The following is a 15,745-nucleotide window of genomic DNA, read 5'->3' on the forward strand; positions in this document are numbered from 1 at the left end:
GCAGGTTAAGTGTGTGTCAGATCTGAGAATTTGCAGTAAGAATATTCAAAATTGCTTTGTTACTGGTGTTATGCGTGCCTAGAGGAAATCCTACTTAAATTATAGATTTATCTACGATTAGGTCTTCATATATTTAACGCATGCTTCGTTTATCACAAACAAACGCTAGGAAAACCGGTCAACAAATTGAATCAACAAAAGGATTCAAGATAACTCATCTGGGACATTGTAAAGGTTTTTGCACTTTTCTTCATGTCTCTCGGAAAAGAAGATCATCTGCTAACATTTAATGACATGAGTTCAGGTCGTGATGGAAATCGCCACATAAATGCTTAGCCTACAGGAGATTTATATCACAGCATAGATCCAATGTCTGTTACCTGTCGATTATATTAAAAGGAATACACGTTGGTTAACAGTACATGTAGGCCTATAGTTAATTATTAACACTTCGACTAATAAAACATATTTTACGCAATATTGTCAACTAAATTAACACGTGTTATTATGATATAATAGCAACCAAATTCTGTCCTAACAGAAAAAAAATCACAAATCGAACCACATAATAGATAAAACTAGTTAAAGCTATGATTGCTTTCCAGTCGCATTAAATAGGCCTACAGAGGCCTAAATCTAGTAGGCATAGGTGGCCAATATTGTGTTATTATATTGGCCCGAATATAAAAAGGACAGAGAATGGTGTTAGTTGTAGCATAATTTGAAAATCATGCTTTTTACACATTGTAGTTTAGTCGGCAATGACACATCGGAATAATAACGAAAACAACATAAATACGTTCAACAGCAACAGGATAACATATGGAAACAGTATTCAATGAATCCTTCGGAAACAATTGAGAAGGGAAAAAACAAACCAAATATTTGTTGAAGTTGCCACTGACAGTAAATCTGTACAGTGAAGAAATAATGGAATATCACAATCTATCCTAAAATAAGTATCTATAATAATAATAATAGACTATTTGGTAATAAATCATTTTCTGTCATTGGACCTAAGTTATGGAATAATTTACCTATTAATGTGCGTATAGCTCCAAGTTTTAAAAAATTGTTAAAAAGTTTTCTTTTCCCTAAGGAATAATTTAGATGTTCTATTTGTCTTTGTATATTGCTCTAATTAATGTAAAGCGCTTTGGTCTTTTTTTTGGAAAAGCGCGTTATAAATCTATATAGTATAGTATAATAATTATACTTGAAATCCAAAGGCAAATTACTGAAAAAAATGACAATGATGAGGTACCGGTGACTGATATCAATGCAGATACAAATAATATAAGCAATATATAGGCCTATAATAGTATTATAAGGCAGACCGTAGCTGCCTGATTAGACTATTAATAATAATGTATAACATAATGTTTTCTGTATATTTGATACGACATGAATCTATTATGAAGTATAGGTTGGTGCAGTAGGTTTCCAAGTCGAGTTCCAATCTCACTCTTTACAAAGTTTTTCTCACTTCACTCGGGTGAATAAATGGGTGGGCCTACAAGGTGTAAGGATGATTGTATTTACGTGCATGAATAAACTTTCTCTCTATTTTCTATCAGCATAGAATTGCTAATATTTGAATTTCAATTTCTAAACTTAGGCCTACAGACGTTCACATCTCTTCGTTTTTATAACGTTCACGCAGTATGTATGACCAATAAAGCTCTGTCTGCACTATCTAGTATTACTATTACTTTAGGCCTATGTGACAACAAATTGTGATGTGCCTATATATTGACATGATGATGTCATATATTATAACTATCATATTTGGGCACATCACACTTTTTTTTGTCAAACTAGTTTGATAGTGTAGACAGAGCCTAAAGCAGTTTTCTCGGTTCCCTGTTTTTTTTTGTGTAGGATTTTCAGCCTCAGCTCTTCTAGTCTATTTCTTCTATAAGTATGACGTAACCCACAGGATGTAAGCAACAACAATCGTTTAATGACGGTCAATTACAAAACAATTCAATCAAAATAATGGTTTATAAAACATTATAAGCTTAGCCTGGAAGGAATTTATTATGAGGCAATTATACAGTTAATTGATTTCAATTATAGATTTAATTGAATAAATTTAATTTCAGGAAGAGATTTTTAAAAAACAGTCATAGATTCTGGTTGTTTGTTATTATAAGATATCATTTAGATTCTTAAGTTCTATCTACACTATCAAACTTTATGTGACAAAAAATATGTTGTGCCCATATATGGACATGATGATGTCATAACACTACCAAATTTGGGTATATCACTACCATATTTGGGCACATCACAATAGTTTGATAAAGTAGACAGAGCTTTACTTCTAAAAACAACATCATAAATCTTAAATCGAGAAATATTGATAAATTTTAATATAAACAAATCGTCTCCTTCACACCTTTATTACTTTATAAGTATAATTGTAATTGATTTACTTAAGTTTCTTTTATTCTGTATAACTGATAAAGTAATTTAACTTTCCATAAATTGCATTGTCGCGATTGTCGTTAAATGCGTATGATTGGTAAACGGCTACTTACGAATACGAATACGAATAGAACTTTATTGCAATCAAACGAAAGATTGAAGTTTAACAAAAGCGTTTCACTCAGAAAAATAAAATGCAATATACAAATATAAAAGACATTCAGAAATGTAGAACATACAATCAAAAAATTAAAACAAAATTACAATTAAAAATCACTTATTATAAAAACAATAAATATAAAATTCAAATTGTTAAAGACATAGGCCTGCAGGATAAAAATTTAAAAGTATTAAAAATGTTTACAAATTTAAAAAATGTTAAAAACTTCAAAAATTTTCAATAATATTTACACACAAAGGTACGGAAGGTCGCGGAAACATAACACAAAATGTTTACCATTTTTGGAATAATCCGTGATTAATAATAAACGTTTTTGAACGGTTAGTTTTAACTCTAGGGATACAGAACTCACGGAGTCTTCTAAGATTATAAGCAGCAGAAGGAGCCTCCGGTAACAAATGATTCAATCTGTGACTGGGGTCTTTGATTTTAACAAAAAAATCCTTGCACAGTCGAACACGGCGGTCTTCTAAGGTAGAAAAACCAAGGAAGCTGCGGGCATCGGAATAAGTAGCATGCGGAAAAATACATTTAAAGGCCCTTCTCTGAATTTGTTCAAGTTGTTGATTCTCTTCGTAATATTTGATCCCCAAACTGTGGCCGCATATTCTAATATTGGTCTAATGATACTAGTATAAAATTGGACAAGTGCGGGGGCATCCAGGCCTGCCCTCCGCACCTGTTTGAGAAAGTACATTCTAGAATTACATTTACTAATCATTTGATCAATATGAGGTTGCCATGACAAATTACTTTTGGACTTAATCATAGTCATGTTTGCTACATCAAAATAAATAATGTTAAAACCCCTCATACACAATTAAACACAGAAAATACTCTTTATAAATGTTGCACAATTTGAATTTCTTACATAAAAGATCATTAGGCCTATAAGTTATCAATATCAATTATATTTAAAAACTAAAAATTATTTTGTCATAGCACTGCACTGTTCCTGGGTATCCCCACGCTCAACATTCACTTTTACACAAAAGAAAAGCAATTATAACGGTGAATTTTTGATGTGTCATGTTTTCAGTGGCCTAGTTCAACCAACAGAATATCACATTCACACACACACAGGTGAAGCGTACATCGGCCTCTACCATCTAGACACATCATTATAATGTGACCCAGGCTCAACTAAACACATCCGATACAATTATAACACTGACTAAGTGCATATGTTGCGCCACGGTTTGTCGTGTGAAGCAATTGTTACCATTTGTCTGGCTGAGTATAGCTACCGCTGATTTTCAAGTAGATTGAATTGAAGGTTATAGGAAATAAAAACGGAAAAATACCCAAAAACGAACCGTTTTTTAATGACAAACACGCTGGCAACCATGACCACTAACTATATTTTTTTGTTCCAAAAGGGAATATTACGATTTAATATTAACCTTATCCTTGGTTACATGTGCTATAATATTTAAAGATTGTTTATCACAGCAACTATCACTAGCTTCGTATGTGACTCTGGACACCTGGTTGGAACACGTCGTATCTTACCACCTGTTTTTTCACATTCACCAAGTTTTCTTTATCTGCTTTCACTAGTTCGGGACTAACTTCTGGAGTAACTTTAGGTCGGGACGAACTTTATTTTGAGATTTGTTCTCTTTCAATATTTTACAAGCATGGACTAATATACCCAATGCGACCTAGCCCTTTTTGTCACGTTTTTTGGGTAACAGGTTGCTTGACACGGTTGAGTCTCCTTGATAGTAATCCGTACATATATGTTGCGTAAATCTTAAATTTCCTAAAAGCTTAGCAAAATCAAATCAAATAATCCATATTAGCAATGATTCACATGCTTTTTGATCCTTATCAATTTCATCTACAGTTTATGAATTATTTATCTGTTATTTAATATTATTGCTGCCTACTCGATACATGACGTATTCCATTGTCAAGGTTTCAAAGAAAAAATAAATAATACAAAATAAATAAAAAGACTAATTAAATATTATATAAATACAGTATAAAGAAAACGAGACACGGTCGGAATTACTTACGCGAGATATGATAGCGTATGAAATGTGTTATTTTATAGACCTCTTTGATTTACACAGTTGAAACGGGCCCTTAAATGCATTTTTAGTCGCGTACAAACGTGACTCTACAGCTCACTATGTCGGTCGGTTGGTCGGTAAACACTAACTCAAATTTGAGCACGCGACTGCAGCCATGTATATGGCCTTGTTATTTAAGGTTTCATAATGTTCACCTTTTAAACATACCGTTATAAGTTAAATTTATACTAGTTAACAATTAATGAACTACATCTCAATAGTGATATATATGCATTCATTTCTCCATAACAATTTCGAATACAACTATACAAAGCTACCCTCATTTTTCCAGTTCACAAATCTATGTCCTTCTTGTTAGATATAAATATTAGCATAACAAAAAATTTTGAAGTTTAGAAGTATTATTATCAAAGGACAAGTATCATAAGTTGTCTGGACCACAATGTCTATTGTCTGATATAAAGCATCCTTTAAAAAACTAGGGCTGATTCAATGATAATTACATATCTGTATCAGATTGTGCTGTTTAGATTGTTTTCTGCACTGTCAACGTCCAAAATCCACCAGTGGCTGTATTTAACATTCACACTTAGGCTAAGGGAAACACTTACCCTTACAATTTAAGGGAAATACTCCAATTTTTATTGAGTTAAGTGAAATATCTCACTTAAGTGTGATTGGTGAATGCGACCACAGATTCACAGTGCTGTATCTCCACATACTATCTACTGTATTTACAAAAGTATCATAGGAATATTTGGTAATACAGTATCTCATTTATATCACATGTGATGCCTGTATCATGTAAGGTTAGGCCGGGCGTTTTTAGCCTTTTTCTACATATTTAATGCCTGTTTCTTCTTCTTGTCACTGCTCAGGGGCCCCATAAGCTCCGAGGCCCCTGGCTTTAGCCAGTGAGCTGTCATGCCACTGATAGTTCACTGAAGTTGTTCAGTCAGAAGGTAATTTAAAATTCTAAAACAAATTATACACACAAGTTGCTTTGAAATACATTTTTTTATTAAATGTTTACCTTTAATGTACAATTTCTACTTTTTTCTTTTTTTTTTCTGTGACATCGTTATCATCATCATCAACTTCCTTTTCTTTAATTTCTTTGTCTTTTCTCCTTTCTTGCAATCTTTGTTTTTTGTTTCGTTTCCTCTTTGATTTAACTGTGTTTTCTGATTGGTTGTTTACTGAATCACTTGCATCTGATTGGGCAGTTTTTGCTGATCTAACTGTCAAACATGTTAGTCTTGCTGTTGTATCCAGTGCTGCAAGGAGGCATGGCTGCTCTGAAATCTATAAAATTTATTAATTTATTAACTAACATTATCATTTATAATTATTATTCCAGTAGTATTATATGTTTATAATAAATTACAAAATTAATATTTAATAAAACAACTGTAAACATATTTTACTGAAACATGCCAAACAGATGCTTACATAATTGACATTATAGAGGCTTAGTAATTTACTATATACCCTGTAGGTTGGTTATTATTTTTGGAAAACCTCTGGTGTATAACCATTGGCGCATCTGCAAAGTTGAGCAAACAAACTACAAGCCATATTGTCTTTACCTACCATCATCTTTATCTAGCATAAATGTTATGTTGGTGATAAGGACGACAATTATTAATACACAAAGAAATATTGTCCCCCTAAAAATATTTTTTGTTTCACATTTTTTTAATATGCCATTTTACTGTCACATTATATTTATTCACTTTGACCAAAAACTGGATCGAAAACAAAAAATTATTTAACTGAAAAAAATGTAATTGAAAGCAAAAAATACTTAAATTGTCTGTCAGACAATGGTTTTTGGTTAACATTAAACATTTCTTTTGTCTTTTGAAATACATTTTTTTGTCTTTTGTTTTTACAGAAGTGAATAACTTTATTAAATCTGCAAAATGGCCTATTTAAAGTCTGATTTTATTAATTTTCATTTTTCATGGTTTTGGGGGACAATACATCTTTAACACTCTTTAAAACATTCTTACTTTTTCGAAATCAATATGCCATGCTTTAATGTGACCGTCACTTGAAGCTGTAAACAGCCAGTTAGACACTTCTCCTCCATCTGTCACTGCCCTCTCAACATGTTGTATTGCCTTTACTCTGTAAAGCATTGATAAAATTATACTTATTTACATAATTACATCAAATATGCATGGAGGTCTGCATGGTTAAATAAATGTCCACTGTACTAAAGGTATAATGCAATACTGTATTAAGTCACATTATAGTTATTCACCAAAAATTTGATAGAAAAAAAGTAATTGTTTTGGAGAGTAGAAATCCGTAATTTAAAAAGAAAAAAAACTGGAAGCGCATTGTCTAGAAGTCAATGAATGGGTTTATGGTTACTTGTATTTTGTTGTTTAATAAACAAAATTATTATTTTTGTATTAATAACTGTAAACTAAAAGTTTTAATTTTAATTATCTTTTTACCTCCACCAGGGAGGTATATGTAATTTGATTATGTTTTGAGGTCAATACATCTTTGGTTGCTTGATGTCATAATTTATGCTTTCTTCTACAATGTTTTTTCCTTTTTCTATGGAAATTCAAACCTTTTATTTAGGAATTAAAGAGGAATTGCTGATCATTAGGAACCCTCAGAGGTTCACAAGACAAACATATACACAAGATGCTCTACATAAACAAAGTCTTATTACAAGTCTTTGGGAGTGGAGTTGTAATTTTGTCCTTAGAAAAAAATCCTGACATGTGACGGGACTTGAACCCAGAGTGGTAGCCAAGCATCATAACCACCAAGCCACAACTCCGCTCCAATTTTAAAGTAGTAGAAGTAGAATATATAAATAATATTTGTGTTCTCATATCGTTGTTATTGCAATAAATAAACAGAAATAATTGATCAATTGGGTGAATACACTATAAAATAAGTTACCTGTTTGTATGGGCTTTCCATTTACACAGGCAAACTGGGTTAAGTACATCAGATTTGAATATTTCTATTGTATCCCCTTCTCCTCCAATAACAACATAATCATCCTATCAATGCAAATGACAATAGAAAAACAGGATGTATGGTTTTCATATACAAACACTCAAGGGTGTTGAATATAACATTGACAATAAGAAATAAAAAAATTGTGGCAATGTAATCCATTGTGGTTTGATACTACTATACAAAGTACAATACATGATGTAAAGTATTTAGAAAAGTTTACATTAGGCACTATAAAAGTCTATCAGTATTCTTCTTATTATTATCGACAAGGACACGCAACACATTTTACAATAGGCTATTAGGAGATATATTCTAAGCGGATATTTGACAATTTAAGTCAACTTTTAACAAAGAGAATAATAGTATTTCTAAACACATATATCATACAGTAATCTATTCAATTATTCAATTTTATAAACATCAGTTGTCCAACATAGAATACTTTCTAACAACAACTATTACTGTATTCCAGTAAGGTTATAGTATTATGTATATTAATATGCTGTTAATGGTGGTAGGTAGTTTAGAGATAGAGAATATTATTTCAATATGTTACCTGTATGAGGGCAGCACATAGAATTTTACCAGTAAAAGTATATGTAGAAATGACCATAGCTGTTTCAAGTAAATAAACATCAACTCTATTGTCTATGGCAACCATGTACTTGGTACCACTAGCATTCCATAACACAAGATCCGCAACTATTCAAAAGAAAACAATTTGAAATTAAAATTATACTAAAGTTCACTTCCAGAATATGTTTGGGCACCACAGAGTTTCCCCATTTTAAGCTCTGTCTACACTATCAAACTTTATGTGACAAAAAATGTCTACCTACCATTATTAGGATATATCACTACCATATTTGAGGACATCACACTTTTTTTGTCAAACTAGTTTGATAGTGTAGACAGAGACAGGGGTTCTAAACTTAATATTTATATTTATTATAACATGCTCTATTATAACTCAAAAATGTATTGTAGATGGAGAAGTATCCTATATATTTAAGCTCAGAGTTTGCGAATTTCCTTTTTTCTGTTTGTACGTTTGTTGATATGGATGAAATTTCCGAAATAAAAGAAAATGAAATTGAATTGAATCTGTGTTATATTTATAAACCCGTCTACTCATTATGTCAAAATCTAATTGTTCAATCTTGTGTTTGACAACCAAGATGGTGGCTCACTTTAAAGTATTGTGGAAAAAGTGTGTAGCCAGTGCAAACATTGTATACTGTAGAACTTGGTATACTATTCGCAAAGAGTAGGTGATCATCTCCCGGTGTGCTGATCTGATAGGCGCTGCACTGCTGGCTGTCATGGGTCTGTGGAGGGCCTAATCTAGATTTCCTCAGTTTCCAGTTAAGCTTGAGGACCAGTATAAATACCTTTACGTTTTATGGATGGACCATATAAACTGCGATTTATTTGCATTTGCATTGTGGGATATTTTTATTAATTGAGTGGGAACCAAGCTTAAATGGTCTTAATAAAATTAAAAAACCAAAATATTCTACCAGCTTTCAAATTTGTAATATATGCTGATCTTCCTTGTATAAGATTCCAAGTCCGTAGTGTCTTGTCTTTCCCTACGGACATTGCAAGCTTGCCTGAAGGATGCACAGCCACAGACAACACCTCTGACCTGTGGCCTCGGAGAACTTTGTGGCAATCCCAATCCTTTGTCGACCAGATGCAAACAGTGCCATCATCACTACAGCTCAACATGTGTTTGTTGTCATGGAAACACAAACTGCTAATTGACCCTATGTGTATTAATAAAATATTTAGCAACAATTGTTCAATTTTATTAATTATTTAAATATACGTTAACATATATTGAAAATCATCATGTCCATATATGGGCACATCACATTTTTTTGTCACAAAGTTTGATAGTGTAGACAGAGCTTTAGACAAGAAATTGTTTTACCTTTGTGATGCATAAGACTTCCAAGCTCACAATTTGACTTCAAGTTAAATAACTGAATCATTTCATCTGTACTGCCAGAGGCAAGGAAATTGTCTGAGGATGCAATGGTCTTAACACAGCCAGTATGTGCATTGTTCGTAAACTTTACCTTGAATGTATACTCCTATAAATAATAAATAAAAAACATATTGCATGTTATACGATGTGTAAAGTACATACCAGTCCTTTTTAAGAGCGCGTGGGCGATCTCACTTCTCCGCGCTCCTTAACGATCTTCAAGTATTCATGCTCCTTAAAATACGGAGATTCACCAACAATAGTTTGTAAAGTATAATAGTTTAATACAGCTCATTCATTTATTACAAATTTCTAAAACTGTGATAAACTCTTTAATTAAACAAAAGTTCATAAAAAGTCTGAATTGAATTACAGTTAGATTAATAAAATATAGTAAATCAATCTAGGTATTGGATTCATTTACTACTACTACTAGTATCCCCTACTACTGTCTGGCTATATGAAAGAAGTAGACTACTACTACTGTACTGTAGGCCTATTTACAAAACAAATATTTATAAATTACATATTTCAAGGTAGGTAGGGCCTAGCACAAGGCAATGACTACAATATTTCTAATGTCATGCTTCTTTTCCCATATTTAGGCCTAACAAAAAATAGTTAACGTCCTCTTTCCAGTTCCAGCCACGATGCTGGGCGGCAAGCCATTTCCTTCCTTCATAACATATAATAGGCCTCTCCTCACACACTGTCTGTGAACCCCTGCATGTTCCTACTCCTATTTCTAGCATAAGATTTTTTACATATTCATTCATTTAACTGACATAATTTTACATCATATTAGCTGTGCAAAGCGTTTCAATTATATTAAGCTTAATACCTTGTCATCATTCTTGATTAGACTATATCCAATTAACGATCTTTCATAACATCCTACAATCACGTCGATTCCCATGGAGGTCGCCATCTTTGATTTATGCTTGGCATTATCAAAACTTTTAAATATGATATGAATTTAATTAAATATTTATACATTTATTTAAAACTAATAAATATAACAAAATAATAAATTATTTAAAATATATATTATTCTATAATATCAAGTGTCCAATAGTAAATTGAATATACCATAAGTATTTTAAAATAAACATATTTAGGCCTGTAGGCCCATTAAGGTCAAAACAAACGAGATAAGGTCACATTGATTAGAGTCTCCTTTTGAAAAGGCATATTTTAAGTACAAAATGACAAATAAAACGACAACCTCAAGCTCTATTTATATGGCAAACGTAAGTATAAATATATTATATTTGCAGGGATGAATAGCATATATATAGCTAGGCCCTAGGCCTATCATTTAAACATAGTTTTAGGCCTAGCCTTACCTAGCCTGGTTCTAGCTAGCTAGCTAGGCCTAGCTCGGTATACTAAATAAAGAAGTACTAGGCTAGCCTAATTATAGGCCACCAAGAAAGAGACTATATTTTACTAGCCTGGCCCTTTTTTTTTAGTAAACTAGTGTTCTTATATTGTATACTAAATTCCTCTATTAAACTAATATAATGTTATTATTTTCAGCTTGAATATGGAATGGATGAGCACTTTGTCAGAAAGCTATTTGAAGATCAGGGAGAAAAAGTAGTGTATGTTCGAGTAATAAGAAAAACCAGGTAGGAAGATACTGAAAAAACGCCTTCCTCAAATGAGTCAAATCTCTCCTGTTTTAGAGTGTAATTCAGTTATTGTAGGTCAATAAATATTACTTAATTCATTATCATTACTTTTGGGTTTCATTTCAGACCAGAAGGAAGTAGCTATGCTTACTGTTTTGTTGATTTTGGAAATAAAGATGTTGCATCAAGAGTACTACGGCAATACAACAACAAACCAATTCCAGGCATGCCAAATGTAAGAATCATTACTGTGTGTAACAGTTTACTTACAAATCTGAATTATCTAAATAACCTAAATTATTACCTCCGCCAAGGAGGTTATGTTTTCACCCCTGTATGTTTGTGTGTGTGTGTGTTTGTGTGTGTGTCTGTGAACAGCCTGGAGGCCACAGTTTTTATCCAATTCTCACCAAATTTGGCAACAATGATCTATGACCAAAAAGCTCGGACGAGTTCGAATTTGAGGGGAAAAGGTCATAGGTCAAGGTCACAACTAACAAAAAACTATTTTACTGCCTAGAGACCACAGTTTTTATCCGATTCTCACCAAACTTAGCCACAATGATCAATGACACATCATATAATTGTGGTTAAATTTTGAAGGGTCAGGGTCAAAGATCAAGGTCCACAAAAAACAAAAAAAAACAAAAAAAAGAATAAAAAAAAAACCTCAGTGGGACTTAACCAGCGATCTCAACTGTGAGAGGCTGGATACATAACCATTACACCACACTGTCATCCACAACTTTGTAGTGTGCTGTTAGCATATTTACACTTAGAACTAATAAAAACAATTTTTAAAAAAAATATTCAGGGGGAATTTTATGTAGGGGAATTTTACAGTAGGCGGAGGTTTGTACTCTCGGAGTACCCTCTAGTTATTAATAATATTGTATTTTAAAACCTATTCATGAAATCTTTTTTTATAGAAAAAATTCCGCTTAAATCATTGCCAGAGAGACTCTAGCCATCAGTGGGCGTAAGTTTTATTTTTACATCAATAAACAAAAAATATAAATTAATTATAGTATTGTTTTGCATAAATATTTAAAAAAATTTCAAACACAATCTTTTAGACCTAAGCCAGAATTTTCAATATTTGTGGGTGACCTTACACCAGAGGTAGATGACCTAATGCTGCATGACTTCTTTGCTGATCGATACCAAGATGTTAAAGGGGCCAAAGGTTAGTAATTTGATTTTTAAAAAAAGATCAGTTGCTTTGAATGTCGAGCATGACCTGTGTAGTTTCTTTTTTAAATCAAAAAATGTCCTTCTTTAGAATCAAATAAATCAAGATAAAGTAATGAATAAGGAAATATCACCATAATAAAATTATAATTATTGGAACAGAATAATTTTTTTAATGATCCAATTTTTGGTCAAAGTGAATAGCTATTATGTGGCATTAAAATGGCATATTCAACAAAAAAATTGTAAAAAAAAATATTTTTTCAGACAATATATCTTTAATATCCATTATTGTTATTTTGATCTTTCAGTTGTTCTTGATGATGGTGGAATTCCAAAGGGATTTGGTTTTGTAAGGTTTTACAATGAAGAGGAAAGGAACAAAGCTGCTGCTGAAATGCAAGGAGCGGCGGGACTTGGTGCAAAAACGCTCAAATTGAGTGTTGCCACACCAAAAAGGTTGCATTTCTTATTTCTACTAGTAGTAGTATAGAAAAGATTGTTTTTTCTGCATACATCATGTATAAAGCTCTACACTATCAAAGTAAATTTATTGTCATTTGTAAAAATGTAAAAGACATTTACATTGAAACAAATTGAACGGTTTTGACTAACAACAAATAACAAACCTAAACTACATGGTGAAACTATCCGGACACCATTCCGGTACAAACTTAACTTAAAACATGTGTCATTAATTGCACGGATTGCTTTTGGGTAGAAACTGACCATGATGATGTCATATCACTACCATATTTGGGTACATCACTTTTTTTATAGTGTAGACAGAGCTTTAGTCTAGGTTATAATCTAATACTGTATTAGATTAAAAAAGATAAATATTTTGGCATTTCATATGTATTGATCCTGAAAATGAAATGAAAATGTGTTTACAGTCTCTAGTTTACAGACACAAATTGAATTGCAAACTGGTTTACTGGTTTTTAACATAAAAGAAAGATAATAACTGTTATGGCTAATCATTTACTAACTAATGAAGTGTCTCGTGATGTGACTAAAGAGTCTTTAATAATAATAATTCAACTTTTATTAATTTCTATCAATGGTAAAAAATACAATTTAAAAAATGGTAATATATAATTAAACAATACCATTAATAGAGGATCTTGCAAGAAGATATTTTTTTGTTACGCAAGACCCATAAACGAAAAGAAAGTAAGGGATTTGTATATAATTATATATATATATAAAAGAAAATAAGGTCATGACAAAAACAGTTTAAAGGTCTCGTTTGAATACAACGATAATAAATGATGATTTTTTTTTTCTTGCAGTCGAGCATTTGAAAATTTTAAACAACAACAACAACAATCTGGTTACTATGGAGCCAGTCAATATGCTCAGTCTCAGTACAATGGGCCTTGGAACCAACAATGGCCGCAGCAAGCTGGAGGAGACTATAGCCAGTATTATAAAAACCAGGGAGGAACTGATGAGTGGTCTGCGGCAAATTATGAACAATATTATACATACCAATCTGAAAATGATACAACAGATGTGAGTATTTTGAATTATACTTATTTATATTGTTTTATATTTTGTATCCAATCTGCAGACAGTACTGTTTCGATCTTATTAGATTGCATCAGTGCAGATCAGGTTTCAAAATGATACATACTGCAATATATAGCCTAAATGGGTCAAACTTAAAGCCTTGTCTACACTATTATCAAACTTTATGTGATAACAAAATGTGATGTGCCCATATATGGACATGATGATGTTATATCACTACTATATTTGGGAATTTCACACGTTTTTGTCAAACAAGTTTGATAGTGTAGACAGAGCTTTAAGCAAAAGATTAATATAGCCAGCAACATGTATAAATTAAAGGTATAGATTAAAGTATTATTTATTATGATATTTTATCTATTTTAGGATGGCACAAAAGAACATTCCACTGAAGAATATGCTATAGATGATGATGAATTTGAAATGGGTAAGTTGGTCATAAGAATTATCAGTATAAATTGTATTTCATTTTTTCTTATTTCATTTTATTTCATACACATCCTAACAGCAAGCACAAACTCGCCAATTACAGGATGGATAAACCATTTTATAATTGATCATGCCTATAAATAAAGGGAGTGGAGTTGAAAAAGTTGTGAGTTACAACCCTGGCACTAGGTCAGGATTGAACACTGTGATTGGAAGTCAAGCACGTTAACCACCAAGCTACAGCTCCACTACAGTATTTTCTTGACTCAAGCTTTGTCTACACTATCAAACTAGTTTGACAAAAAAAGTGTGATTTGCTCAAATATGGTAGTGATACGACATCATCATATCCATATATGGGAACATCACATTTTGTTGTTACATACAGTTTGGTAGTGTAGACATGGCTTTACATGATAACATAATGATAAAATAGTAAAAATATTAAATTAACTTAAAATCTTCTAAAAAGAAATGTTTAAAAAAAAAGAGGAATACACACACCTTTAAAACTAGATTTATGGACAATAATAATCTTTCTATTATACCTCCTTTGTAGAACATGGACAAGAACCAACGGATATGAGTGTTATAGATGCAGACATTATGCAAAAGTATCGTGGTGAATTTTATGAAGCTATGCAGAAGTCAAGGTGGATGCCTGTGGATACATATACATATGTTTTATCAAAATAGTACATTTATGAACATTTTGGGAGTGACATGATGCCAGCTGGGCAAGGACTCTGCATAAAAATGGCCGCTGTATATCTGAAGAATGTTATTTAGTACAGTGTATTTAAAACAACATATTGTATTGTTTTTATAAACTCGATTGTCAATAGCAATACAATTAATTTCTGAGAAAAATTCGTCAATGTTCGCCTGACAGGTGTAGTTATGCGTGAATGGCTTGCCTGATTGGCCATATTTGGTGGCCCCAGGCCTCTCAACATTATGGTGAATCAATTCTTGTGCTGTGTGTGGCTGTGTTGAGAGGTGAACATCTAGTTGTTTTATGAGACATCATACACTATGGCTAGTTATATTCCTTTCAGTGGAAAATATTACTTGACAACAAAAAGTATTTTAGCAGGTTGTTTTCAAGTGGTTTTTTTTATAAGAAATTAAATTGGCTTTTTTAAGCCAACAGAACAGCATATATTGTGTATTCATGTTTTTTTTCATTATAAATGCATTTCAGTTCATATGAAAATAAATAGACAAGATCAAATTAATTTTGCTGAATATCCCCCGGTCTATAAAAAGTTCACTAGCTTGTTGATAAGGCCGGGAAAATACAAACGTTCTTGTCAGT

The 15,745-nt window shown here is 32.0% G+C and overlaps 2 protein-coding genes across 2 annotated transcripts; one reads left to right on the forward strand and one right to left on the reverse strand.

Annotated features, from left to right (window-relative positions):
- Positions 1 to 279: 279 nt before the first annotated feature.
- Positions 280 to 10,581, reverse strand: LOC144853728 (p21-activated protein kinase-interacting protein 1-like). Its single transcript, XM_078711522.1, has 8 exons — positions 10,479 to 10,581; positions 9,581 to 9,743; positions 9,165 to 9,413; positions 8,201 to 8,346; positions 7,582 to 7,685; positions 6,666 to 6,783; positions 5,684 to 5,955; positions 280 to 380 (listed from the first exon to the last, which is right to left on the reverse strand). The coding sequence occupies exons 1-7, from the start codon at positions 10,563 to 10,565 to the stop codon at positions 5,686 to 5,688; spliced, it is 1,137 nt and encodes a 378-aa protein (XP_078567648.1). The 5' UTR covers positions 10,566 to 10,581; the 3' UTR covers positions 280 to 380; positions 5,684 to 5,685.
- A 177-nt stretch (positions 10,582 to 10,758) lies between these two features.
- On the forward strand, positions 10,759 to 15,587 carry LOC144854132 (tRNA selenocysteine 1-associated protein 1-like). The gene is made up of 9 exons (XM_078712023.1): positions 10,759 to 10,887; positions 11,177 to 11,268; positions 11,398 to 11,506; positions 12,201 to 12,250; positions 12,348 to 12,457; positions 12,774 to 12,921; positions 13,758 to 13,980; positions 14,365 to 14,425; positions 14,987 to 15,587. Exons 1-9 carry the CDS (start codon positions 10,843 to 10,845, stop codon positions 15,121 to 15,123), a joined length of 975 nt encoding a protein of 324 aa, XP_078568149.1. The 5' UTR covers positions 10,759 to 10,842; the 3' UTR covers positions 15,124 to 15,587.
- Positions 15,588 to 15,745: the final 158 nt, after the last annotated feature.

Source organism: Antedon bifida, chromosome 10, assembly GCF_963402885.1.
Source record: "Antedon bifida chromosome 10, ecAntBifi1.1, whole genome shotgun sequence".
NCBI lineage: Eukaryota > Metazoa > Echinodermata > Crinoidea > Comatulida > Antedonidae > Antedon > Antedon bifida.

Excerpts from the sequence above, each read along its gene's own strand:
- LOC144853728 (XM_078711522.1), bottom strand. The coding sequence starts at position 10,565 with ATGGCGACCTCCATGGGAATCGACGTGATTGTAGGATGTTATGAAAGA. Across the intron at positions 7,686-8,200 it reads TATGTGCTGCCCTCATACAG|GATGATTATGTTGTTATTGG; the intron begins GTAACATATTGA and ends TTGCATTGATAG. Across the intron at positions 6,784-7,581 it reads TGGAAAGCCCATACAAACAG|AGTAAAGGCAATACAACATG; the intron begins GTAACTTATTTT and ends AATGCTTTACAG.
- LOC144854132 (XM_078712023.1), top strand. The coding sequence starts at position 10,843 with ATGACAAATAAAACGACAACCTCAAGCTCTATTTATATGGCAAAC. Across the intron at positions 10,888-11,176 it reads GCTCTATTTATATGGCAAAC|CTTGAATATGGAATGGATGA; the intron begins GTAAGTATAAAT and ends TATTATTTTCAG. Across the intron at positions 12,251-12,347 it reads GACTCTAGCCATCAGTGGGC|ACCTAAGCCAGAATTTTCAA; the intron begins GTAAGTTTTATT and ends ACAATCTTTTAG.